Genomic DNA, 26,999 nt, shown 5'->3' with positions numbered 1-26,999 from the left:
GTGGTTTATGAATAAAACATTTGTGAAGTGGCTGGGTACCGGCCCTGCTGCTCCCTCCTGTGCACCCGCTAATACAGGTCAGCCACGAGCAGCATTGCCCGGCCCTTGCTGCCCTCCCCGCAGGGAGAGATCAGCTTTTGGCAGCAGGAACACGCTCACCCTGCCTGACCATGGCACAGCTCCCTGCTCCGCTTGCTGTGCACGCTGCCTGCCTTGTCACTTGTGGTGAGGAGCCTCTTTGTGTGGCTGCGTGTGGATGCTGCTGCGCTTACCCTTCCTTCCTCCCAAAACTGCCCCACCGTCCTTCCAGCACAGCATCAGAGGTGTGTGTGCAAGGCAGCAGCTGCTGAGGATGGTGGCCAGCGAGGCTGCATAGCAGCTGAGAGGGATGAATAATTTGTAGCCCCTCAGTTTTGGAAGGCTTTTTGGAGGTGAGATCTGGCTGCAGTGACTGTGCAGGGGGACCTGGGGCTGGGGGTGACGTGTGAGCTCCCTGAGGCTGGGAGGGTGGAGAGCTGGGTGCCTGCCCTTGACAGAAGGGTTGTGTCTGGGGGTTGTTCTGTAGCCAGAGCCCATTGTCAAGCCCTTTAGCACCCCATGGTCTGTTACCTTTGGAGCTGACGTGAGGCTGGATGCTGCGTGGTGAGGCTGGATGCTGTGCGCTATCCCGGCTGCTCTCCTGTGCCACCGGCTGTCCCTTTGCACTCCTGCGGCCATGGCTCCCCTCTGCGCCTGTCCTCCTGGGGTGACCCAGCCGCCGTGAGCTGCTGCCTCTCGGCGGCAGCCGGCTCGGACAGAGCCAGCCGTGACCATGGAGGCCTCGGGCTGTCCTGGCACAGCGAGGGCTGTCGAGGCACCACTGAACCATGCAGAGCAGGAGGGAGCCTTGGGCAGAAGGCCAGTGGGCGAGGAGGTGTCCCCCCGGGCTGGTGACGACAGTGTCACATAGTCCTCGCATCCCTTGCCCTGAGCCATGCTGAGAGCTGGCAGGGCTGGGGGTGGGCACCTCTAAAGCCTTTCGGATGTGCCTGGGATGGAGGAATTCATCCAGAATGCCACTGCAGGGAAACGAACTGGAGAAAGGGATGGGACAGAACGAGCTCGGGTCTCGGATTAAACTGTGTGGGTGAGATGCATTAGGTCACACCTGAGTGACCGGTGAAACACAACACAGGGTCCCAGCTCCCAGGAACCAACCACCCTGAACTGAATGGAGCAAAGCGTGGCTGTGGGGATTGTGGTGTGTCTCTGTGCTGCTGTGGTGACTTATGATTGTTCGTCTCCTGGAGAGAGTGTGCTTTCTGATGACAACAGGCACCCCAGCAGTGGTGCTCTGTGGTGCTAGGTCCTCATGTGCTGTTCCCTGCTTCACCCAAGCTAAAGCCAAACAGTTAAGAGCTGCATCAGGGGCTGGGACATACTCCAGCACCTGGACACTGGGAGCTTGTTGTAACAAAACCTCATTGCATTTAAAGGCTCAGAGTCACGTGCAGTCCTTGCTCTCCCGGTAAGCTGCCCCAGCATCTCATTACTTGTTGCTAGGAAATCGCATCTTATTTCAAGATTGGATTTGCCCAAGTTGAGCTCCCAGGCTGGGGATGCTGTTGTGCCACTGTTGGGAGAAGGTGGGATCTCGGGTGGGTGCTGGGGATGTGCTGCATCCCTCAGCATCTGATTCTTATGGCCCCGAGTAATTTTCGTGATCCTGTTTTAACCTATCTGGAGTATTTCCCTGCTGTCTTTGAAGCATAAGCTGTAACTCCTGCTCTGGCAGGGGGATTGGACTAGATGATCTTTCGAGGTCACTTCCAATCTCTAGCATACTGTGATACTGTAACTCACTGAATCCCACCATGCTCACCCAGCTCCGGACATGATGAGGGGATTGATTTGATGGAAAGTGCCCATGCTGGCAGCTTTGTGGCCACAGAAGGCTGCAGACCAGACCCTGGCACCAGGGTTGGGAGGAGTTGGTTAGGTACTTGCATGGACAGCGGATTCATAGGCAGTTACTGAAGAGACTGAGCAGGGATACCCCCTTTGTGTCCCTGTCTCCATCACCGGTTTCCTGGTCCGGGTGCCGGATCCTGGAGGACCAGTGGCAGTGCTCATGTGTGTTCCTTTCTGGAAGCTGCTCCCTTGTCAGAAGAGCTAAATATGAGCAATTCATGGTCCAGGTCCAAACCTGTGCAGAAATTCTGCTGCATGAGCAGGTACCAGGCTCCCCTGGCAACGTGCTCGTTGCTGATGGGCAGGCTCCTCTCCAGGGTCCATGGTAGGGCTGTGTGCCACCGCACGTTCTGTGCACTGCTGTCTCTGACCCACGGTGTTTTGGGTGTTGGTGGTGCTTGCAGGGTGCAGGTGTGATGCTGAGGCTTCCAGAGCCACCGGACAGGCCTGTGTTAGAACTGCTGTTAAACACAGCCACCATGGCTGGTTTTGTTGTTTGGACAGCTAACTAGGTCACCACACATTTGTCTTGTCTTAATAATTATTGATAAGCTGCGTTGGATCGTGTGCCATGGAGGAAGGGCAGCTCCCCCTCCAGCCACACTGCAGCCCCTCGTGGCAGGGATGCTCCTCAGTGAATCTGTGCTGTTCCTCTGCAGTGCTGCACTAATGCAATGCCAGGCTTGTTTCCCCTGTGTGCAGCTCCCCAGTCTCTCTCCGAGCCTTTCCGGCACAGGAATGTGGGTGATGGAGAAGTGCTCATGGCAACCCACTGGTGGCTTCTGTGGCTGTGGGGCTGTTTCTGCCTTCTCTCCCCCTTCCAAAAGGAAGGGGTAGCTCACCACGGTTCAGCACATGGGCTTGCTGTTAGCAGCAAAAGGGAGGTGAGGGCAGGTAACGATCCGCTCCTCTCTCACCACCAGCCCCCGTAGGGAAGCACTCGTGGTTGCAGGGAAGGAAAGGAGAGGTGATTTTCCTCCGAGATAACCCATTCTGGAGGTGTGGGCAAGGGGGAGGCAGGAGCAGGAGCGTGCCATGGGCGCAGGAGCGTGGCTGCATGCTGCCTTAGCTCCCGACAGCCCCCAAATCCAGGCAGCAATGGGGCTGTGCTTCCAGGAGGAACTCTGTGCAGGAATCTGTCTGTCCCAGGGCAGGCTTTGCAGCCCCAGCACACACGGGCTGAACGGTTCTGGCGGTGCCCTCACTGGTGCACGTCCCTGTCTGTGCTTTCTCAATGGAAATGTGCGGAGCAAGTGACTGAGCAAGGTGAAAGGCAGAGAATAAACCCGGGCACCCTCTCGGAGCCATTCAGACTTCAGAGCTGAAGAGGAGGTTGTGTCCTGGGGATCTTTTTCTGTTGCTTTTCCAGCACTAATGAGCGGGGAGGAAGTTGTGCTCTTTGTTCGAGCCTCGTTCGCTGATTCCTGTCCCCAGCGAGCCGTGGGGAGGGGATGTGGGATGTGCCAGTGAACACGGGATCATCCCCTTTGCTCCTGAGTTTTAGGAAACAGGCGTTCCTTTTATGAGGCTTTTGGTTTGACTCCTCAGATCAAAACAAGGTCTTGGCTTTAGGCTTCATTTAAGCCTAGTGCAGGGCAATGATGCGCTGTTCTCATCAGTTTTCTGTGTTGCAGGGGGAGCTTTCTGACCTTGAGGCTTCCCCCACAGATCTCTAGGAAGCTTCTTGCTCCATTCTGGAAAGCCAGAGCACCCCAAGCATCACCAGTTTGGCCTTTGCAGATGGGTCTGTCTCTTGCTCCACCAGGTGTGTTTTAGGCTGTGGAAATGCAGGCTGTGAGAGCATCCAGGCCATGTGCTTGGGCTCTGCTCTCCCTTCCCTCTAATTCGAGTGGGTTTTAAAGAGCAGCTCCCAGATTTGGAGCATCCCATCCACAAAACCCAGCGCGAGGCAGGGTGCTTGCTGGATGCCCTCACCCACCCCAGCACCAACTGCCCCTCTGCCTAGGTCTCAGCACGACGTTATGCTAATGCAGCATGGATTTCATTAGCTCGTTTGGCTCTGGCTCTCGGAGCCTGGAGATGATTTAATCCAGGAGTGGTTTACAAGGAGGTTTAGTCTGCGAAGCTGAAGAACCCCTTCTGGCTGCCGCGGGTACAGCCGAGCTCGGGGCTGGCCCGGGCCATCAGCAGTAAGGGCGCTGTGCAGCTCTGCACCCTTCTCATCTCGTCAGGCAGATTTCATAGCGTGCACCAACGTCTGGAGCTGCAGCATAAAGGTTGCCCAGGCTGGGGCTTGGGGCTCGGGGCTCGGGTCAGGAGGAGATGGCTCCCGTGCACACACAGCTCATCCTCCCTCTGGCTCATCAAGGGAAGGTTTACTTAGGAAGCTGCAAAAAATCATTACATATGCTGCTAGTGGCCTGGTTAATTAAGATCTACAGTTCTCTGGGTAGGAAAAGACGACCTATATTTACTGTATGTAGGAAGACATCTGTCAGCTAGAAGCGCTACATACCCCGGTGCAGGTTTGTCCTGCTTTCTGCAGGCTCTGAATTGCAACTGTTCTTAAGCTCTGATGCAGACCAAGTTAATTTTAAGATGACTGTTACTATTCTAAACATAAGGAAGGGCATATTTAGCCTCTCAGTACTCAAGAAGGCAAAACCCCCTGCATGTTTCTAGTAATTTTTCCCTAACAGTTTGCACAAAACAACAACAACAAATCCTATTTGGTTTCTGCAAAAGAATATGTTCGAGGGGGATCGTAAAATAGATTATTTTTAAATCTGCAGATGGTTTCCACATATTCCTCCTCAGCTCGCTGCAGCTTTCCACCTCAGTAAACTGGTTTGTAATTTAGCCGAGGGCTGTGGAGCAAGCGTTCTGTCGTCTTGTTTTTCTTGTTCTCCTCCTTCCCCCCCCACCCCGCTTCCTGTCCCCTTTCTCTCTTATCTCCCCTTGCGTTACCCCTCCAACGGGCAGGCAGTGCTGGAAGGGGTGTGAAGGCACGGCTTGGCTTGGTGGCAGCATTCCCTGCATCCCAGGATGAGCCCCTCGAGGTCCCAGCACAGTTGGGGGGCTCAGACTGGGAATCAGGTGATGATGCCGTGGAGCTGTGCCTCCTGCTTCTCCCAAACAGCGCTTCTTCATCGGGAAGCTCCACCACGGTGGGCACGGAGGTGCCTGCTCCCCTCCATCCAGGGCTAGGGGGGGGCTCGTGCCACACGGAAAGGCAGCCGAGGGTTTCTCACAGCTCGGACCAGGGACACACGGCCCCGGGAAAGCTCATTAGAGAAAGGACACACTGGGAGCTGTGCCCCCTCCCCCTGCTCCCTGGAAGAAAACACCGCTTTTTATCCTCTCTTTGTTCTTGCATGCTTCGGCATGATAATTATTGAGATTTCACTGCAGGGCAAGATGATCATTTGACAATGTAAGTGGGGAAAATCATCCGCGTGTTATCCAGCAGCCTTACTCCTATTGCAGTGACGGCGAAACTCCTGCAGACTGAAGTGGGGGCAAAGGATTTCCCCCTGAACGGGTGCTTGTCTTGTCAAGATTTCCCAGGATTTGCTTGCAGATGGGAGGATTTGTTCCCCTCCGTATTTTTAATAACCCGAGGTTGCTGATGAATGGCAAAGGACCGAAGTACCTGTTGTATCCCCCTTTGTTTTCATTAGGCGTTTTCCATTTCTGTCATCCTCGGCGATCGTGATTGATTTTTATGAGCAAATATCTTGGTTAGAGCTATTTGGAGTTGTTTGTAGGGTAATGTCTACAGCGGCAACAAAACCCAATTTATAGATCTGGGCAAAATTGATGGAAATGGGGGACAGTCGCTTGCTCTGTGCCACCGGTATCTGTTTGAGGCGGGTGGATGGCAAAAGCTGGTGCTGGGTTTGTGGCTGGGCAGAGCTGTGTGATCACCATGACCTTGGGCTGGGCACTTCCAAGGGCTGTTCTGGGAGTGAGCATGGTTCTGAGGAGGCTGTGACTGGGATAACACGAGATAATACAAGGGCACCGCAATGTTCTGTTCCTTTGGGTGGGCACATGTGCCCATGGCATTGGCTGTACCGTTGGAGAAGGGATCTCCAGATGCATGCCCTTGTTTGCAAGCCCTTCTTCCTGAGGCTGTATTCCCCGTGCTGTGCTTCATCCCAAACCACCGGCCATCCCCTCAGCGTCCCTCGCTCCGGCCCTCCCCCAGGCTGGGTGCTGGAGCTGGGTACCACGGCAGGGAATCACATCTCAGCGATGCAGCGGTGAGGGTGGTGGAGTCTGTTGTCCCCTGTTACCCTGGGGCTGATGGAAATGAGCTGACAGAACAGAGGCAGCATTAGCCTAATTATGGCCATACACGCTACCTCGGTGCTGGATTTTCCTTTCTTAGCGACTTCCTGTTTTCTGCTTTGAGATGCAAATTTCTGCACAGTGCTCGATCCAGATTCTCTCCTCATTAGCATGAAATCGGGCTCGTTCCGCCGCCCTTTAAATAGCAAATTAAACCCAAACTGAGCCTTGGCGCACAAAGGCGCGTGAAGCCCCTGCGACTCGCGGGGGGCAGGAGGGGCTGGTGCGGAGCAGCGCTCAGTTTGGGGAATCACTAAGCCTCGGCAGCAGTTTGCTGCGCCAGGCTTTGCTCCTCATGGCTGAGCAGGAGACGGGAGTCAGCTCGGGAACGGCAGGCGGGCAGAGCTGCGGCTCGGGGGTGCTGGTGGGCACAGAGCCGCTGAGCCCTCAGCCCACGCTGAAGCTGAGGTGGGCACACACTGAACCTGCAGACTGACGCCTTCCATTGTGCTTCCTCCTGGGAAACGAGGCTTGTCCTAATAGGAGGTTAAGAAAGAATGATGCCAGAAAAATCACTTTTTGAAAGGAGTGTTATCTCAGTGGGGTTTATAGAGTTTATTTTATGCCTGCTCCAGCTCAGCGCTAGGAGAGCTGCAAACACAGGCAGCACTGCTCTGTGCGAAATGTCACTCCAGTAGTGCTGAGCTCGCCTTGGAAATAGAAACACAACCCTCGCTAAAGCACGAGACGGGAGCTGCGCATCCCTCTGCCAGCCCCGCTGCTCCCGGGCATGCCCGGCGTCGCCTTTCCTCTCCCCTTCCCTCCCCCTGCTTGCTGTCACATAATGAGGTTGATAAGAAATTGTCTTGTTAACAGGATTAGCCGTGGAAATCTCTAGTCCCCTCCTATTCATTTTGTAATGCTCTTCATCCTGTTCTCTCGTTTTCCACTGGTATTACCCGGCTCCGGACCACCTGGAGAGATTCATTCCTCCTCCCTTTTGGCTCCAGCCGCTGTGGCGGGTGCCAGGGATGCTCTGACCACTGCCCGGGGAGTTCCTTCTCCGTGGTGGGTTCCAGGGAAGTGTGTCATTCCTAAGTCCTTTATGCAAAGGAATGGAAGTGTCCCCAGACATTCCTTGTTTCCACGGCGTGTGCCCGTGAAAAGTTCCGCTGTCTCGGAGGCAGATTAAAGCCCGGAGAGGCAGACTCTGCTCCCGCTGATGCCTTGTGAATCCAGGTCTGTGGGAAGCAGAGTTCCGGATTTACCTCTAGGAAAGGGATGTGCAAGGCTGCCCCTTTGGTAAATAATTACACTTGATTTAATAACTCCAACCAGCCCTGCAGGATGCCTTGCTTCCGAGGGAGCTCATAGAAAGAGATCTTCCTTAACATCTGTTTTCCCAAGTTTGCCGGCTTGTGAGCCCGTATCTGGGAAGGAACGTCCAGGTAGCAGCAAATGCATGCTGTGAGTGAGTCCGATGGGGAAGGCAGCGTCTGGAGCCGCCTCTCACCTGTATAAACCGGTCCGTTAATAGCAACGTTTGTCATTATCTGGGGTGAAATGAAATTAACACTTGTGGTTTCCTCCAGCACCTTCCCCCGTCGCGTTAAAACGCAGCCTTACACTTCCCCTCCCCAAAGGCTTCCCGTGCACAAAACCAGAGCTTCTCTTACGCCTTTTGCTGCCCAGACAGCGATACGCAGATGGTAAAGCCATCGCACGGAGAGTAAAGGGACAGAGATGCTAATTGTTACATGGGCTGTCAGAGCTGCGGAGCCGATGCGTGCTTTAGGACGGGGAGAGCCGGGGCCCTGCGTGGAGGGGGGGCTGCGGCGCCGTGATTCCCACCCGGCGCGTTCCTTGTGAAGGCAGCAATTCATCCACCGGGAGCGCGCGGGCCCCCCCGGCTCCTCGGGAGCCCTTTGTCACGCTGCCGGTGATGAATCCCTTGCGGTGGGGATCGCACCTGAGCAGCCGGTGAGAGCCGTGGTGTGAGACACTGGTGTGAGCTGCAGGCACTGCACTGGGGCTGCCAACGCCAGCACCCGATTTCCCCCATCCCATCCTTGTGCTGGTGCCTGTTTTCCTAAAATCCCTGCCTCCGGAGGTTGTTTCTGCCCGCTCCTGCTCCGCACTGCATGCCCCTGGTCCTCTTGCAGGCTCTCTGTGCTGTGGGGAGAGGAGAGTGCCCGGGAGTTGTGCACCCTGGTGCGCGCTGGCTGCAGAGCCCCACTGATCCGCAGGGGCAGGGGGCTTGTCCCTGGGGTGCCCAGGAGTGGGGGCCTGTCACCGTGGCTGCCGGGCAGCAGAGTGCCAGGGAGGTGACAGCGACATCCTCCCTTTAAACCTTTCCTGCGTGTCTCTCTCTCTCCTGTTTGGTCCCTCTCTCCCTCTCAGAAAAGCCATTTAAATGTAATTCCATTCTTAAACCCTCTCCCTCATGCGTGCCTAATGAACGTCAGGCAGAGGGGCCGGAAACGGGCCCGGGTAGGATCCAATCTCGCCGAGTGTCGACAAGTCATTTGGAAGAAGCCCTGGGAGCGCGCCCGGTTTTATTACAGCGTAATTAGGAACAGAATCTTGTTGCGAGAGCAGAATGAGAGATGGGTGTTAATCCTGTAACGGGAGGAGACGGAGCCGTGTTTATAAAGGAGATTAAGGAGGGGAGGTGGAAAGCCGGTCACGGCTCCTTGATTTCCACCCCTCCTCTGCTGCTCCCCCCGCTCTGGCTCCGCAGCGGCAGCAGGACTGTGGCCGGGGTGCCTGCCCGTGCTCCTGCCGCAGCACTGGGGAAAGGGCTTGTGTTAATGTCCGGATCTCCAGGTCTGCAGGGGGATGCTCCCAGCCAAGCCTCTGGTGCCCGCAGGAGCAGGCAGCAGCTCCACAGGGCAATGGGCAGGCTCTGAGAACAGGCAGCAGCCCGTGTTGTGCCCTCTCTGGATGCAGCTACTGCAGTCGTGGGGATGAGTTTTCTGGGGCACAGTGCTTTCTACAGGTAAAGGGTTGAGGAGGAGGAGGAGGACAGAGGAGCCCTTTGGCACAGAGCCTGACCCACTTGCTCGGCTGGCATTGATTGTGTTATGGGTGCCCATGCAATTCGAGGTGGGAATGCTCGGCTGGGTGCGCAGCAGCTCTGCCAGGCAGGAGAGATGTGCTGCCTCTGCCAGGGCTGGGGAGCAGCCACCGCTGTGCACTCCCTTGGGATCCCCGCTGCAGGCAAACATGGACATCAATCTGCTGGGTATCATGCAGCTCTGATTGAATCTGCAGTTGTGCATCCTCTTTAATATCTCTGGGATGGATGGATCTTTAATCTTGGGTTCCTTGTCCCCAGGGAAGCCCCATGCCAGGCAGATGTCATCCCGGAACAGCAGCCATAGCAGAAAAGTGCTGTTACAGCAGCGGCAAAGCACAGGCTTTGTCAGGGCTTCCCCCTCCATGCCAAGTCCCCAGGAGACGTTTGTCACTGCAAACATGGACAGGCATAGCACCAAGCAGTTATTGGACTTGTCTGGGATGCCTTGGGATGCATATACTCCAAGTATGGCTAATTCATAAATGCTGGCACCTATTGATTCTTCAGTACCAAGAGAAAGTTCTCTCGTTAGTCTTATGAACTATAAATGTGCTCTCTGCTGAAGCTCTGACCCCGTTGGCTTTGTGAATCTATACTGCATGGAGCAGCAGCTGTAACCTGTATTGACTGCAGCTTTCCTCCTGCAATTGGAGGGGCCCTGGGACTAAGACAGGAGTCACCACGGGATATGGGAGAGGATTCTGGTAACAGCAAATACGTGTCTGCGTGTGTTTGTGTGACCCTCCTGGTGTTTGCCACGTGGGAGAGCCCCCAATATCCTTGTGTTTCTCCCGGATTGAGGAGCAAGCTCCTGAGGCCGGTGGGGCTCCTCCTGTACAAAGGTGGATGAGAGGGGCTTTGGTGAGGCGCTTCCAGAGGCAGCAGCTCAGGTCTGGCTGGAAGAGTTATTAGAGGCACATCGCTCCCGTCTGACCACGGGTGTACTTAATCCTCTGCTTCCCGTAAAGCTTTTCCTCCTCCTGGCAGGCAGAAAGATCTGATTTTATTCAGCGACCTTTGGCGTTAATCTCGCTGGCAAACTCAGCACTAAGGCACTGTGGTGAGGTCTCTGTCAGTGCCTTTTACATCAGTTATTGCCCTGCATCTTGAAAGCCACAGTTAGCAAGGGGTTAAATGCCTCCTATTGCTCCATGGTAGAGAGGTGGGTAGCAAACCCTGCAGATTCTGGGGTCAGTAGGTGCAGGAAGGGCTCAGTTTGCACTCCCATCCGGCACTGCCTCCATGTGCAGCCCTTCTCATCATCTCCTACTATCCCGGCAGGAGCTTGAGGCTCTGCTTGTCTTTGCCTCTGTGTGTGTGCGAGTTCGGCTCTCATGGACTGCTGCTGCCCCATGTCCCGGGGCAGGGATGCAGCACGATGGTTTCTGGCTCCCTGTACATCATTCCAGCTTGTGCAAGGCTTTGTTTCCAGAGGGGGAGCACAGCATGTCTGTGAGCAGGGCTGTGGTTAACCATGCACTGACTTGTGTGTGGTTATATGGGGACCAGTTGTGGTTGCTGAGGACTTTGCAAAATGTGGCTCCTGCTGCCATGGCAAGCTGCTCCCCCAAATGCCAATGCTCTTCTCTTGCTGGTTTGATGGGAGATGAAACATTAATGTTTGATTTGCATGTTATCTCGGTTCACTTGCAAGGGCACTGCCCCCTTTCCTCTTACAGAGGTTTTCACCAGTCCCTTGATGCCTCCGGCTGGTGGCACAGAGCACAAGATGCACCATGGAGCATCTGCTCCCAGTTGTATACTGGCACAGTGTGCGTGCTGCTGTCCTTGTGCTGCAGCATGGAGGCAAAGCGGTGCCTGAGGTTTTGGGGGGGGCTGACCCCTCCAAGCAGGGCTGGGGATGCAGGCACCGTGATGTGTGCAGATTGCAGCTTATGGGAGGTGTGGGGATGGTCACCACAGCACGGCATTCCTGCTGCTCCCAAGGAGAACCTGTGCCTCCTGCTAACGGCAGCTGGCTACGTTGCCATTTCTTTGCTGTTTCAAGTCCCTAATACTCTTGTATCAAGCAATTAGTGTCAAGCACACACATCAAGCTAAGCTGCAGCTGGAGCGGGGTAGTGCCAGCAGAGCTCAGGGCTGCCGCTGCCTTGGCTCGTGCTGGGGATGTGCTCCCTGGGTGAAGAGCCCTGTTTTCTGCCAGTCTGTCACCTCAAGTGCTCGCAGGGAGAGACTGCTGTGGTCCTCTCCCTGCAGCTAGGCTCCTCTGGGAGCGTGTGTCTCTAGTCCTGTATTGTGCCCGTGCTTCTCCTGCACTGATGGGTTTGACTCCACCTAAACCATGAACATCCTTCCAGAAGATAAGCGCATTGACTGGCCTCATCAAGGAGATCCTGGTTTGCCAGGCATGGTGCAGGAGCTGTTTGCAGCCATTACTGCTTTAAAGGCTGGGTTTAAAGGTTTTATCTCTGCTCTACTTCTGCCTCTCTGCATTTGCTGCGCTGGGTATGGGATGGTTTGGCTGGCAACCGTCAGTGGACCTTCCGCTCCCAGCTGAGGCTCAGTGGAGGCTGGTGCTGGAAGAAACCCCGGAGAAGCCAGGTTTGAAGTCTTGCTGTCACTGTTGGCACTGGCAGTGGGGCAGGGGACCTTCTCTCCGCTCCCTCTGCCTAGCCTGCTCTCTGTGTAGCTGCTCTGTTGTGCCACAGTGCAGCTCTTTCCATTTGTGTTAATTACTGCTCTTATTCATGATGGATTATAGGGGTCAGGCTGGCTCCATGAGCAGATCCAAGGGTTCTTTCCCCATGTGCTTTGGCGTGCACCAGGCTCCAAAACTTGCTGCCTGGAGGGGGCTGTGCTGCCCTGCCTGCTCTCCTGCATCCTTCTCCCAGGGCTCAAATACCAGCTGAAGCCCTTATTTGTTTTCACATGCTTCTAAGTAAGTTGAGCTAATTATTAACTCAGCGGGACAGACTCACTTTTAATTGTGGCGTTGCTATGCAGCGTGGTGGCGGAGCATCGTGCTGCCGGAGCATCGTGCTGCGCGCTCTCCTCCTCATCCTCTGCAGCCACAGTGCCGCTGCAGCTCCATGGCCAGAGCTCATTGCTGAATCCAAGCCCTAGGAGGTGCGTGCTTGGGTTGGGTGCACTTGCTGCAGGATGAGTGCTGGAGGGCACAATACTGTGCCCATGAGCAGGGGCTGATGCGCACATGAGGCTGCAATGGCAAGTGCTGGGTCAGAGCTGGCTCACTCACTCACCTCCTCCTCCCTTTGTGTCTCCAGAAAATAGGTTTTTTATTACTTCTTATGGAGGTTTGTACATATCGGACGTGCAGAAGGAAGATGCCTTGTCCACCTACAGGTGTATCACCAAGCACAAATACAGTGGGGAGACGCGGCAGAGCAACGGAGCCAGGCTCTCGGTCTCAGGTGAGCACGTGGCTGCGGGTGATGGGAGCCCTGCCTGCAGGCCTGATGCAGCTCAAGGTGTCCATCCTTGCCCGTGTGCCAGCTCCCTGCCCGCACGCTGAGTGCGTGGCTTCCTTGGATGCAGGAGGGAGCGATGGCATCGCTACCTCCCATCCCTGCAGCAAGAGGACGTCCCAGTGCGGGGGTAGGAGGTCCCATTGAGGCTATACAAGGGGTTTGTGCTGTTTCACATGTACCCCCGAGCACGCACCCCCCAGCGCTGGCCGCAGCCGCGCTGCGCAGTACCCGGAGCGAGAGGCGACGGGGTGCGATGCGATGCGATGTGACAGCCCGCGATGTGAGCAGCCTGACGCGATGTGACGAACATGCAAGCGATACTGCAGCGCAGGCAGTGCAGTCCCCAGTGCCGGGTATCCTGGGGCGCTCCCGGCTCCGCTCACTGCCCAAATTACTCCGCTCGGGAGGGAGTTTGCCTGACTCGCAGCCACTCGGCTGCGGCGCGCCCGCTTCCTGCCATATGCTTTAACTGTCCTCGGGTGCACAGGCTGTGGCTTCCACATCAGCTCCTCGAATTAACCCCATAGAGGGTAGGGAAAGGGTCCAGGCTGGGCTGGGGCTTCCCTGACCTTCCCTATGCTTCTTAGAGACCCGAGGATCCTGTGTCCCTCCCATGTGGCCTGCTCCAAGGAGCCCATGCAGCCGCTGAATGTACCATCCCCTCCCCATGCATGTTCGATCTGTCCCATTCCCCTCCTGGTCGCTGTCATTACTGACACGTCACAGCGTTTCACTTCTGTTTGGGAGTAATGAAAGAGGTTTCTTTCCCCTGGAATTTAATTTCACGCCTGAGACTTGGTGATTAATTTTCTCCTTTCCCAGCTGCCCGATGGGCCCCTTTGCTTGTACATTTTGAAATGTGCCACAGAATTTGTGTATTTTGCACCAATTAGGTGTCACCTTGAGTAATTCCTCCGGTGCTGAGTTTATTCACCCCATCAGCTAGTCAGACGCTTTTTCCCACCCACCAGCCCTGGCTCCCAAGGGATGCACCGGATGTCCCAGGTTGCCCAGGCCACCCTGTGCCCAGTGACGATGTGGCTGGCATCCTGCGCTCCTGCCCAGCACAGCCATTGGCTGATGGGGATGGGGATAGCTGCTCTCACAGCTGGGGCATGGTGGTGATGGTGTCACCATGCCAGGGCCTTTCCTGCTGTCGCTGTGTCCCTCTTCTCCACGTGAGCCTGTTTCCTCTCCAACCCAGACCCGGCAGAGTCCATCCCCACGATGCTAGACAGCTTCCAGTCCCGGGAGGTGAGGGCGGGCCGCCCGGTGGAGCTGCCCTGCATCGCCTCAGGATACCCCAACCCGGCCGTGCGGTGGATCAAGGACGGGCGCCCGCTGCCCACCGACAGCCGCTGGACCAAGCGCATCACAGGGCTGAGCATCAGTGACCTGCGCGTGGAGGACAGCGGGACCTACATCTGCGAGGTGACCAACACCTTTGGGTCCGCAGAGGTCACGGGGACCCTCACGGTCATAGGTGAGAGCTGGCGGGGAGGCTCCCGTCCTCGGCCTTCTTAAACATAAACCTTTATAAAGCCTTAAAGGTTTTACGCAGGCACAGAAATTACGAGCCTTGTATTTCAGCATTGCACGCTGGAAGCGATGCAACGTGTGCGATGTGGTGCTGAGAGCACTTGCAGGAGGTTTATCACGCTGCAGCAGCGGGACTGCAGACGTCTCCTGATTTAGTGCTTCAGTCAGGGCAGGGCGAGGGGCCTCGGGGAACATTCAGAGCAGTGCTGGGGGATGTAAATTGCTGGCTGGTGATGTTGGTTTTACATTAGGTGCCTCTGCGCTTTGTTTGGTTGATTTACATAAAAGAAGCTGCAGCCAAACAGTAAACACCATCTGGGCAGGCCAAGCATTCATCACGTGCTTTGTTCCTTGTCTCCTGTCACTGGGATCCTGGTGGTACCAGAGCTGCCAGAACCAGCATGCAAAGTGTGGGCCTTACCTGGAGCGGCGCTGTGACGAGCACAGCACGCTGAGAGCCACCCTGGCACATCCCCAGCTCAACGTTGTCCCCACCACACAAACCGTGTCCTCTTCCAGCCACCCTGCCACCTCCCCACCAGGGCCTGCTCTGCCAGGGGCCTGGGGCTCACACTAAAAGCTGGGCTGTCGGCAGCAGGGGCAGTGGGGGGGCCGCCTGCCTGTGTGCAGTGACATTTTACGTGTAGTCAGGCTGGTGCTTCCAGTTCAGGAAAGGCAGAGAGGCACAGGAACGGTGAGACACCATCACCACTCTCACCCTTTCTCGCACAGACCCTCTGCGTGTGACCCTCACACCAAAGAAGCTCAAAACAGGCATCGGCAGCACCGTCATCCTCTCTTGTGCCCTCAGCGGGTCCCCCGAGTACGTTATCCGCTGGTACCGCAACACGGACCTCGTGGTGGTGGATGACTACATCTCCATCCGGGGCATCAGCAATGAGACCCTCCTCATCACGGCTGCGCAGAAGAGCCACTCTGGAGCCTACCAGTGCTTTGCCACCCGCAAGTCCCAGACAGCACAGGACTTCTCCATCATCATGCTGGAGGGTGAGCTGGCTTCCTCGGGGTGGGGGGGCGTTAGGGAGGGCTTTCCTTGGCCCCTCTCCAAGCTGCCACATTCCCGAGGTGCAGCAGGGTGCTTTGTGCATGGCTGGAGTGCAGTGAGACCTACAAGGGTGGGGGATCCTGGGGCCAGACTGCCACGCTTCTTGGGCTGTGCATGCCATCTGCAAGCAACTTAGGGATGCAGCACAGCGGGGATGGGGAAGGACCAGAATAAGAGCTGACTTGCCCATCCCCATCCCCTGGGCCAGGCAGGTGTCCCCTCTCCGATGCACATCACTGGGTGTCTGGACCAGGGATGCGCCCCTCAGCATCTCCCTGCCGCAGGGATGCTTGGCAGGGATGCAGGGCTCCTCTCCAGGCGGGAGCTCAAAGCCGGGTGACTCTGCTGCCGGTGCCTGCCGCTCCCTGACCCCCGTCCCGCTGGGTGCCCCCCAGATGGGACCCCCCGCATCGTCTCCTCCTTCAGCGAGAAGGTGGTCAACCCGGGGGAGCAGTTCTCCCTGATGTGCGCCGCCAAGGGGGCCCCGCCGCCGACCGTGACCTGGGCACTGGACGACGAGCCCATCCCGCGGGACAGCGGGCACCGCACCAACCAGTACACCATGTCGGACGGCACCACGGTCAGCCACATGAACGTGACGAGCCCGCAGATCAAGGACGGCGGCGTGTACCGGTGCACCGCGCGGAACTCGGTGGGCAGCGCCGAATACCAAGCGCGAATAAACGTAAGAGGTGCCTGTCTACTTTTAAATATCAGAATAGGACTTGTACTGGGCTTTTGGTTGTGTTCTGTTTCCTAGCCGATGGCTCTTCCTCACCTCTCCATCCTCTTCCCAGCTGCAGGGGTCTCCCTGGCTGCCCTGATCCCATTCCCTGATTCCCCACTTGCTCACACGCCTGCCCACAGCGTTGAGCTTCCCTGACGTTTAAAACCAGGAATTTAAGTGCACAGCACTTGGTGACTTTGGAAAACCAGAGCTTGGCTTTGCAGGGGGAAAAAGGCAGCGTTCTCCCCATTGGGGTCCACTCTGTCCCCATGGAGGTCCTGCCAAGGGGTTGTTCAACACCTCCCCAAGGAGCCCTGTGCATGGAGAAGGCCACGGTGAGCACAGAAGCATCCCATGCTCTCCCATGGCTGGCTCCCTGGCAGGGAGCGTGCCTGCCGGCGCAGGGATCTACATGACAAAACGATGATGAGGCAGCACATGAAATCGTGGAAAATGAGCTTTGATTTGTCATGTCTGTGTTTTCTTTGTCTGCTAAAAGCCATGGCCACGTTAATCACCGTGTTATTACGGCTGGAGCGTGTTGCTCGGTGTGTTACAGGGACGTGTGTTTAGGCACGGGGTTTGGTATAAGCCCCTGCCCATTCATAAACACCAATTAAAGCTTCCAAGCTTACAGGTGGGAGTGAGACAGAGGCAAGGCAGTGTTTATTTGTCTCCGGAGGGGTGAAGGGCTGGGTTTGCTGGGTCTCACGTTTGCAATGGATCTGGTGATTTTCTGGCTGGGATCCCAGGAGAGTCGGGATTTTGCTGCCGTTTACTGCTAAATTTGGAGCGAGTTCATCCCTCAGCAGTGAGAAGCCAGAGCAGCCTTTTCAATGAGGACGTTGCCTTGTCTCCCTTGCTCCTCTCCCAGCTCTTGATGGGCTGTCACTAGATAAGATTCAGGTTTTTTTTGCCCCGGAATGGAGCAAGTCCCTCAGACAGGCCCCGGAGACAGTTACAGAACCAGATGCTAATTTCTTTTTTCCTGCTCATTTTCTTAACACGTCCCAGCATGAGAACCACCATCCATTGGCTTATCCTGAGTGTCTGTTAAGCCGTTATCCTGCTCTGCCCTTAGGACGAGGAGTCAAGATAGGGTTAAGCTTTAGATTAGTCTGCTGTTTTATGCAGTGGCTGGGAGAACAATGTAATTATTGATGCATGAAACCTCTTGTTGAAATTACTCACCTGCAGCATCCTGCCAGCATGGGAGCCAGCCAGAACGTGGTGACTGTCTGGCTTTTCAGCCACACTCAGCTCGCCAGTGGGAGGCTGAGAGGGGTGTGTTTTAGGGGAGGTAAAATACATTCCCAATGGAAGCCAGGCTCCCGGAGCAGCTCTTGTCAAGGATGTTTGGCACAAGCGGGCAGCTTCCTTCCAAGCGAGGCAGAGTGTGGCTGCAGATGGGGGGGAGTGCTCCCCAGCCCTCTGCAGTCCCTGTGGCTGAAGGCACTGCTTAAAGGAACTGGTAGAGGACCACAGCCACCATCCAGAGCAGCGCTGCTGTAGGCATGTGTGATAGCTATCACATTTAGCTGATGAGCGTGCTCAGGGAGGAGCCTATGCCTGCTCCTCACCCAAAACCAGGATGGGTCCCAACCGTTCTGGTTACCTCCTTTGCCCGTGAGGCTCATCTGAAATAGCAGCAGCTCTACATGCAACCAAACCGCCCTTCGGAATTAACCTAGCCTGCCTCTTCCTTCCTCCCCAATATGTAGGTCCCCCGAGCATCCGAGCGATGAAGAACATAACAGCGGTAGCGGGTAGGGACACTTTCATCAACTGCAGGGTGATCGGGTACCCGTATTACTCCATCAAGTGGTACAAGGACTCTCTGCTGCTGCCCGATAACCACCGCCAAGTGGTCTTTGAAAACGGGACTCTAAAGCTGATGGACGTCCAGAAAGGCATGGATGAAGGAGAGTATCTGTGCAGCGTGCTGATCCAGCCCCAGCTCTCCATCAGCCAGAGCGTCCATGTCACAGTGAAAGGTAAGCTGCTGGAGAGGCTTTCCCTGGGTCAGATGGAGAGGCCAACCAAGTTGTGCTGGGGACATCTCTGCAATGAGATGGAGGCAGAGAACATCGCACAGGGGACTCCGTGGTTATGCAGTGGCTGTGCCCTGCAGGCACTGCACCGATGGGAGCTCAGCTCCACTGCAGCATCCCTGGGGAGCTGGCTCAGCTCCTGCAGAGCGGGTACCTGGAGCTGCTCGTGCTGGCAGCTTCCCTGAGCCATGCTGTATCCATTTCCCACTACAAGCAATGGAGCAAGGATTTACGGTGTAAACACAGAGTATTAAAACATCTAACCTTTGCTTGGATCACCTTCACCCATGTTTTTCTGTGTGTGTTAGCTTTTTAAAATATAATACTCTTGGTCTTCCGAGCGCACAGAACATCTTAAAAGCTTCTCCAGGCCATCAATTATTCAGTCCCATTGAGGGAGCTATCAGTCCTAATGAATTGAGCCGGATGCGTTCCCTGCCAGTGACTCGCTGAGATTGTGCTGAGCTCCGTATCTCCCGTGCTCAGAGTTGTCGGGTCGGCCCTGCCCGTCACCAGCACGGTGTTCGCAGTAAATCATTCAGACAAACAGAGCCGCGCTGGGGCCGGAGCTGGCCAATTGTCTTTCTCTGTCTCACCCAGCAGGGCATTCATGGACTGGATTTTGCTCTGATCCCCCTCCTTCCCCTCCCATCCACCATTTTCTTATTAAGAATCAGGTTAGCAAGAGAGTGCATCAAGCTGATTATAGATGCTACCCCTTGATTAGCTAATGCTCTTCTCCGAGGCTTTGCAAAGGGAAGAGTAGGCTGCTGGTAACCTAAGGCAGTGTGGGGAGGACTTCTCTCCCCTTGGGTCTGCAGTGCAGGGGACAGCCAGCCCTGCTTTCCTCACTTAATATAAAGTCCCTTCCTACGTGGGAGCCTCAGGGCTTGAAAAGAGGCCAGAGCTGTGTGAATACTGATCTTCTGGGGAGTATGGGACAGGCAGGGCTGGTGTGGAGAGAGGCTCTATAGGTCTTCATTCCATGGCTGCCCAAGATATTCCATGGCCCCGCTTGCTCCATTCCTTGACTGCTCCAGTCAGCAGGTAAAAGGCCTGTGGAAAAGAATTGCAAAGCCCTAGAAGAGAGTCAGAGCCGAGTGAATAAATGTAACTGCACAGCACTAGGAGCACAGGGTGGCGTGGAGCGCTGTAAAGCTTTTATTGCCACAAGTGCCTGCGACCACATTAACTGCCACGAGTGAGTTATGCAGGTCTTTCCGAGCATGTGGTAGTAAAAGCTCTACAGCTCCCCTCCAGTGCTGCTCCCCAGGGACTGGGGGTATACAGCAGCCCCCGGCCTTGCACCGAGGGACACTCATGCCCTGGTTTAGATGCTGCCCTGCTTGGGTGACTGGCAATCTGGGGACCACAGTGCTGACAGCAGCCGTGCTCTGCAGCCAGCAGTGCTGGGGCACCGTTGGGGTGATGCTGTTTGCTGGGGTTCCCCTCCAGAGCCGCTGTGGCTGGCTGGGCTGGAAGACCCTCGTGCGTTGTCCTGGGGTATGGACGTGCAGCCAGCTCCTGCTGCAGGCACACGAGAGCCTGGAAGCACTGGAGAAAGAGTCGCAATGGAAACGAACTGGGAAGGGGAGTTGCAAGCTCCGGTTGTGGGGAGCTTGAGCAGGGACAGCTCTTCTGTTGAGGGAGCCTGTCCTTTTCCTGGTGGCTGGAACGCAGCTGGTGGGGCGTGTTTGAAGGGGCGTGGATCCTCAAGCCCATCCCCACTCTGCAATAGACTGCAGTGCATTCCCAATTAATTATTCATTAATTATGGAAAACAGGCGGCTCTGGCTCCATGTCTCCAGCAGCTTGAGCCACGCTGCTGTAGCTGGAGAAGGCACAGGAGCTACCTGGTCAGTGTGGGGCCAGGCAGAGCCCTGGAGCGGAGACCTTTGCGATGTGCTGGGCTGGGCATGGGGTGGAGATGGGAGCCCAGGGCTGGGCAGGGAGCTGCTGCTCAGCCTGTACAAGAGGGCAGCTCGTGTCTGCTGAAGGGACAATTGGCAGCCTGCTAATTTAATTAGGGAGACTGCGGAAAGAGGATCTCATCTTCCAGGTGCTGAGCTAATTGTCTCCCTCTCTCCGCTTTCTTCCCCCTCCCACATTGCCAGAGATGCTGCGGTTGCCTAATTAAGTTATCAGAAAGATAATGGCTGGTTCTGAATCCGGTGCCTTTAAGAAGAGCATCCATCTAATGAGTGCTTTTTCTGCAAGCAGATAAATGCTGAGGCGGAATTTCAGCCGGCACGCGCAGGGGGGTGGCCGGGGCTTCCCTGGAGCAGGGCCTGCTCTGCTCTGCAGGTCGCTGTTTCTCCATCCTGCTCTTAGCACGGTGGGAGAGGCCTTCTGCTGTTCTCTGCCTTCATTTCTGGGCAGCATCTCCCCCAAGCCTCACTGCAGCCCATCCCTGCATGGGCTCTGCAGTGTGCCCTGCCTCTCCCTTCAACAGTCCCGCCTCTGATCCAGCCCTTCGAGTTCCCTCCAGCCTCCATCGGGCAGCTCCTCTACATCCCCTGCGTGGTGTCCTCCGGGGACATGCCCATCCACATCACCTGGAGGAAGGACGGGCACGTCATCCTCTCCGGCTCCGGCGTCACCATCGAGAGCAAGGAGTTCATGAGCTCCCTGCAGATCTCCAGCGTGTCCCTCAAGCACAATGGCAACTACACCTGCATCGCCAGCAATGACGCTGCCACGGTCAGCCGGGAGCGGCAGCTCATCGTGCGGGGTGAGTGCCATGGGGCACATCCAGCCTGGTCCTGATACTGCTGCCGTGGAGGGTGGACAGCAAGGGGTAGGGAGCAGAGATAAGTAATAAGGGTAGAAGGAGAGAACGCTGTTCTCTGGTTGTAGAAAAGGCACAGCAGCAGGCGAGGAGGGCGAGGAGCAGGGCTGAGCCAGGGCACCCGTGTGCCCGCAAGCAAGGAGGAATTGCACGGCACTGATGGGTTTCTCACTACAGTGACCGTCTTTTCTCTCCAATTAGTGCCTCCTCGGTTTGTGGTGCAACCCAACAACCAAGATGGCATTTACGGAAAAGCTGGGGTGCTGAATTGCTCCGTTGATGGTTACCCCCCTCCGAAAGTCATGTGGAAACACGCGAAAGGTAAGGGGGAGACACGGTAGCGAGGGTGGGGACGGCACCGCTCGGCACGGTGCCTCACTGGTGCTCTGTGTCCCCTCCTAGGAAGCGGCAACCCCCAGCAGTACCACCCCATACCCCTCACGGGCCGCATCCAGATCCTGCCCAACAGCTCCCTGCTCATCCGCCACGTGCTGGAGGAGGACATCGGCTACTACCTCTGCCAGGCCAGCAACGGCGTGGGCACGGACATCAGCAAGTCCATGTTTCTCACCGTGAAGAGTAAGTAGCCAGGGCTGTGCCGGTGAAGGTGGCTGTGGCTGTGGGGTGGGTGTTTGTGAGCAGAGCCCTGCCAAAGGTTCCTGCTGCACCAGCCTGGCTCTGGCCTCAGTCCGCGCATCCCCGCGATCGATGTGCGGCCAGGGGAGGGCATTGATTCTGCTCCTCCAGGGACCTGCTTCCCTTTCAGCATTAAACACACTTTGTCTTTAATAAAACCGAGCAATCAATCTACATCATCCAGAAGGAAAGGAAATAGCTGAGCTACTGTGACAGGGATGGGCTGGCAAGTGTTGCTAGACACCATGTTTAAGCTGCGCTTATTATTGGATTCCTCTCCTGCTGCTACCAGAGGAATGCATAATCTCCAGCTCCTCTCTGTTTATTTGGGTTGTTGGTGCTGTGAGCATTCAGACCTCAGAGAGGAGGTGATGGAGGGAGGACCAGCCTATCACGCTTGCTCTTGGGCAGCTCCTGTGCGTCTCCAGAGTGGAGCCAAGTGCTGTGTTCTGTGCCTGTCCCCTCTTGCTTCCCCCGGTGTCTGCTCCCCTCCCCATCCGCTGTGTAATTTATCCCGCCGACTGATGAATCAAACCGAGGCACTTCAAACAAGGCACTTCAATGAGGCGCAGGTACAAAGTCGAGGCGATGAATCCCGAGCGAGCGCGCAGAAGTCTCGAGCCTGAACTGTTGCCTTGTCCCTGCTATCCGCTGTAATTGCATCCCAGGACAGGTTGCTTGCTGACTTGAATAGCACGTAACCTTATTATGCATGTGCTTTTCCATTTCCTGGAGCCCTCGCCGCCTTTGAACAGGGTTGGATGAATAGGTAGACAAAGCGCCACAGCCAATTAAGCATTATATGGGGCTCTTTGGTTTGTTTCGGTGTGGGATTTTTGTTTGTTTAGTGAAATGTCAGGCCAATTAAAGCGATCTCAGCACTGCCTTTCCTGGGAAGCCAGGCCACTGCGGACAGAGTTAAATGGGAGTGAATCAGAACCCAACGACGGGTGCTGGTGGTCAGCAGGAGAGAGGAGGGCAGCCAGCCCCCATCTGCACATCCCCTGCCCGATACCACAGCGATGGGCTGCGAGGGGCAAGCCGAGGCACCCGGGTCATGCTTCAGACAAGTGAGTGCAGTCCTTGCAGAGTACTGGCAGCTGCACCATCAGGTGATGGGCAAGGAAAGGTGCCCAGCTTCGTACCGCTCCAGGAGCGTAACTGTTGGTGCCCCAGCCCGAAGCACTTGCTTTGGTCCAGCCCATGGGGGTTCCCTGGGTAACACACTCAGGCTCATGTCTGGGATCATCAGAGTCTGTAAGGTGGTGAATGCTGGAGGATGGGAACGTGAACCTGGGCGAACACGGGGCGCAGGTGAGGAGAGCACTGGTGCGTGCTAAATGCCATTTAGCACATGGCTGCATGCCTCCCCGGGTGTTGAGAGCAGAGCATGTGGGCTGGACAGGGTCACATCCCGGTTGTGCAGCGCTGCCGGGGTGGTGGCAATGCTTGGAGAGGGGGATCCTCTAATCCATCCTCCCTGGTGCCGTGGTGCTGGGTGAGTGGGTCTGGCTGGGGTGCTGGAAGAAGGGCAGCTGCCTGCGTGTCATGGGCACAGCCGTATTTGGAGGTGTGCTGCCGTACAGCAAGAGCATAACTGATTGCTTCCATGCAATTTGAATTAATCTCATGCTTCAGGTGGAGCTCAGCTAATCAGTGTAGAAAGGAAGCTGAAATGGGCGCAATCAAGTTAACATCACAGAGCCGGCTCCAAACAAGAGAGAGGGGGGCGAGGGAGGCACAGCCCTTGTCACCCTTGTCACTGTTCTCATTCAGTTGTCACCACAGGGCTGCAGAGCAGCCCCAGCCCCATGCAGGGTGTCAGAGCGAGCTGGTGACTCTCTCTGTAGCCAGGCTTATCTCTGCCCAGCAAGCAGGACCAGCCTCTTGTCAGGGCCTTGTTAACAAGGAAGCGATGCTCGGCAGGGCAGTGGCAAGGGCTGGGCATGGGGCATGGGGAGGACAGAAAGCATCGGAGGCTCTGCTCGAGGGAAGCCTGTCTGTATGGCAGCACTGACCTGGCTCTGACAGCCAGGGACCAGCATTACTGATGTCGCTGCACCCAGAGGTGCAGCCCTCGGAGGGTCCTGTGGTCAGTCCCAAGTGATGCCGTCCCTCTGTGAGCAGCATTGCTGCTCTAGGGCACGTGTCCAGTACCGGAGTGCAAGAGGTGCTGCCTCTGCGCTGTCTGTGTGGCTGATTGGAGTTTTCTTATGGCTTGTTCTTCTCCTTCCCCTGCTCTGGACTGCGTGCCACTCTCCTGGGACCACGGCAATTGAGGGAGGTTGATATGTTTGCATCCAAGGAGCTGCTTGTAATCAAACATCAATAAATGCATTTCAGCGAAGCACAGCCTGAAACAGAGCTCCTCTCCTGAGGCTGCTGCTCACTGGGAAGGGGCTGGTGCCTCCACGGCTGCTGCAGCTCTGTCCTGCCCCTTTGGCCCCTGTGGCCATGCACGCCCTCTGCACTGCACTGGCCTCAGCTTGGGCTAGAGGAAGGCTGCATGCAGGGGAACAGTGCCCCTCTCCCTGGCACAGCCCTGGCATCGGGCTGCAGGCAGGCAGAGCCGCTTGGGGCTGAGGGAAGAGGGTGTGCAGCTTAGGACAGGATGGAGCAGAGCCAGGAGAAGCCTTGCTCTGTTCCTTGTAGCCCTTGGTTTGCCATGCCCTGCACTGTGTGTCCGAGCACTGCCCCAGCATCCCTACTCTTTGCTCGCAGGCCCTTGGGGCAGGGTTGCTATGGGGCACTGCCAACGGGCACCACACCGGGCATCACCCTGTCCCAGCCATGTGGGTGCCTGCCCTGCACCCCACAAACACCAGCAGCTGGGGAGGAAAGGTTTCCTTAGCTGTTAATTGAATTACATTGCCACAGAAAGCCGAGAAGTCGTAGCTCATTAGAGCCTCTTGTGTCCCATTATACCAGTGTGTGTTGCCTCTGCGGATCGTCATTACCATATATTACTGCGGGACTCAGCAGCGCTGTTTGTTTATGCATTACATTTTTCCCTGCTTACCCAGGCTGCCCTGGCCCCCCAGCCCATGGCCCCTGCATGGTGCACACCAGCGGTGTCCCACTGCATGGCACAGGGGCAGCACCAGGGCTTGGCTTAGGAGCAGTGAGCCTGTGGGGAAGTTACAGCCACCCCTCACAGCAAGAAGTGCTGCTGCAGCACACGGGGACAGGAGGAGGCAGCTTCATGCCAGGGCTGTGGGTGCTTGGCAGCACCAAGGGCCATTCCTGACCATGCTGCTTGGGCAGCCATGGGATGCAGCCACGCGGGGTGCTGCAGCCCGTCGGGCGGTGAGCGTGGTGTGGGGGTCCCCGTCATCCTCGTTTGTGTATTGGGGTGGCTATGGGTAAAAAAATATCAGTGGTATCTGCAGTGCAAAGGCGGCCTTGCTGATGTGAAATGGCACTCTATATTCTGCCCAGGTTTATATGAGTGAATTATGCAAATCCGTGATGGAAAACATTCTTCCTCTCATCCTCGGGAGTGTAAAACCTTAGTCAATAATTCATACCCGCACGTCTCAGACTGGAGGCTTTCTCTTCATTATGGTGCGCGCTTGGTTATTTGTCTTTCACGTTTTATTGTCTACCCCGGTGTAATGCTATGCATTATAAAATTTATCTGCTTCATTATTTTATGATGCTGAGCTGTATAATGCAGCGAGACGGTTCCGCTCCGGGCTGCGTGGCCTCCTGCTGAGACCCGCATCCACCCCACTGGGCTCTGTGCTGGGACTGGGCAGCCACAGTGTCCCCCCGGTGACACCCTACCTCCCCGCAGTCCCGGCCATGATCACCTCCCACCCCAACACCACCATCGCCATCAAGGGGCAGACCAAGGAGCTCAACTGCACGGCGCGGGGCGAGCGGCCCATCATCATCCGCTGGGAGAAGGGCGACACCGTCATCGACCCCGACCGCAACATGCGCTACGCCATCACCACCAAGGACAACGGCGACGAGGTCATCTCCACCCTCAAGGTGAGGGCTTGGGTCCCGCACCCGCCTGGGCTGCCTGGTGCCTTGCATGGGTCTGAGCCAGGGGATGGGAGGTTTGGAGGGTGACCTGCTTCCATGGGCACAGGTCCTGCAGGGCTGGGAGCAGGCTGCGGCACTGGGGGAAGGCAGGGGCATGGTGTTCAGGGCAGCTCAGCCTGAACTGGCTCCTCTCCTCTCCCTGAAACCTTCACAGCTGAAGCCAGCTGACCGTGGGGACTCGGTCTTCTTCTCCTGTCATGCCATCAACTCCTATGGCGAGGACAGAGGCTTGATCCAGCTCACCGTCCAAGGTACTCATTCCTCTATGTGCTAGCCCCTGGGTGCAAAGCCTCTCTGTGGGCATCCCCTGATCCTGGAGGCTTTTCTCCCTGCCACCCCTCACCTGCCCCTGTGTCCCCAAGAGCCCCCTGACCCACCAGAGCTGGAGATCCGCGAGGTGAAGGCCCGCAGCATGAACCTGCGATGGACACAGCGGTTTGATGGCAACAGCATCATCACCGGCTTCGATATCGAGTACAAGAACAAGTCAGGTAGGTGACGGCCACCCTCCCCTCTCCTCCCTTCCCCGTGGGGCTGCGCTGCGGCCGCTGTGTCCTGGGACCTCCGGGGGAATAGTCTGCATCCCAGTGCCTTTGATGAAGAAAGGAGAGAGCGGCATTAATGAAATATGTTAATTTCTGTTGGATGGGAGCATTTGAAAGGGAATATTAAAAGAGACAATATTTGCAAGAGCCAGCCCCAGCCTGCACAACAGCGAGGAGGGGGAAGCAGCACCTCTCCGTGGAGGCTGGAGATGAAAGCTGGAGGTGCTTGGGGCCTTCACCTACCTGAGCATGGCTCTCTCGGTGCTGCGGACCCCAGGGTGGGATGCCGATGCTGATCCTCCCGCCTCGCTTTGCCAGATTCCTGGGAATTCAAGCAGTCTACGCGCAACATCTCCCCGACCATCAACCAGGCGAACATCGTGGACCTGCACCCGGCCTCCGTGTACAGCATCCGCATGTACTCCTTCAACAAGATCGGGCGCAGCGAGCCGAGCAAGGAGCTCACCATCAGCACGGAGGAAGCAGGTACCGCTCCCAGCAGGGGCCCAGCGGCTGGCGGGCAGGGTTGTATGGTGAATCTGGCTGTGGCACAGCTCTCCAGGAGCCAGTCTTTCCTGATGAGAAGGTCCTTTCCCTGATGCTGCTCAACGTGCTCCCTTGGTCTGTCTCTCCACAGCTCCTGATGGGCCTCCAATGGATGTCACCTTGCAGCCGATGACATCCCAGAGCATCCAAGTTACCTGGAAGGTGAGCAGGGCTGGGGTGGTGCATGGGCTATCCCTGGGCGTGGGCACTTGGGCAGCAGCAGATGCCATCCTGAGCCTCTGCAGTGGTGGCTTGTGCTGGGAGCTGGCCTTGTGTCAGTGGTACAATGAAATGAAAACCTGGAGGCTGGGTGTGA

The 26,999-nt window shown here is 56.5% G+C and overlaps 1 protein-coding gene across 4 annotated transcripts in view; it reads left to right on the top strand.

The window, feature by feature from the left end:
- Nucleotides 1-26,999, top strand: part of DSCAML1 (DS cell adhesion molecule like 1) — a 93,850-nt gene that overhangs the window by 52,945 nt on the left and 13,906 nt on the right. The window contains exons 4-16 of one of the 4 annotated variants that reach the window (XM_061478016.1): nucleotides 12,529-12,675; nucleotides 13,937-14,215; nucleotides 15,004-15,279; nucleotides 15,733-16,029; nucleotides 17,786-18,058; nucleotides 20,568-20,846; nucleotides 21,105-21,224; nucleotides 21,306-21,482; nucleotides 25,336-25,535; nucleotides 25,747-25,843; nucleotides 25,955-26,083; nucleotides 26,456-26,623; nucleotides 26,775-26,845. In XM_061478016.1, the coding sequence (XP_061334000.1) occupies nucleotides 12,529-12,675; nucleotides 13,937-14,215; nucleotides 15,004-15,279; nucleotides 15,733-16,029; nucleotides 17,786-18,058; nucleotides 20,568-20,846; nucleotides 21,105-21,224; nucleotides 21,306-21,482; nucleotides 25,336-25,535; nucleotides 25,747-25,843; nucleotides 25,955-26,083; nucleotides 26,456-26,623; nucleotides 26,775-26,845 (2,513 nt within the window). Of the gene's footprint in view, nucleotides 1-12,528; nucleotides 12,676-13,936; nucleotides 14,216-15,003; nucleotides 15,280-15,732; nucleotides 16,030-17,785; nucleotides 18,059-20,567; nucleotides 20,847-21,104; nucleotides 21,225-21,305; nucleotides 21,483-25,335; nucleotides 25,536-25,746; nucleotides 25,844-25,954; nucleotides 26,084-26,455; nucleotides 26,624-26,774; nucleotides 26,846-26,999 lie in introns of those variants that run through there. The other 3 variants (XM_061478017.1, XM_061478018.1, XM_061478019.1) reach the window with 3 other exon arrangements.

Source organism: Pezoporus flaviventris, unplaced genomic scaffold (assembly GCF_033815535.1).
Source record: "Pezoporus flaviventris isolate CSIRO_AGI_PZ_B2104156 unplaced genomic scaffold, CSIRO_AGI_Pfla_v1 ptg000113l, whole genome shotgun sequence".
Lineage (NCBI taxonomy): Eukaryota > Metazoa > Chordata > Aves > Psittaciformes > Psittacidae > Pezoporus > Pezoporus flaviventris.
The sequence above is the reverse complement of the archived record's forward strand: the minus strand, read 5'-3'. Positions and strand labels throughout refer to the sequence as shown.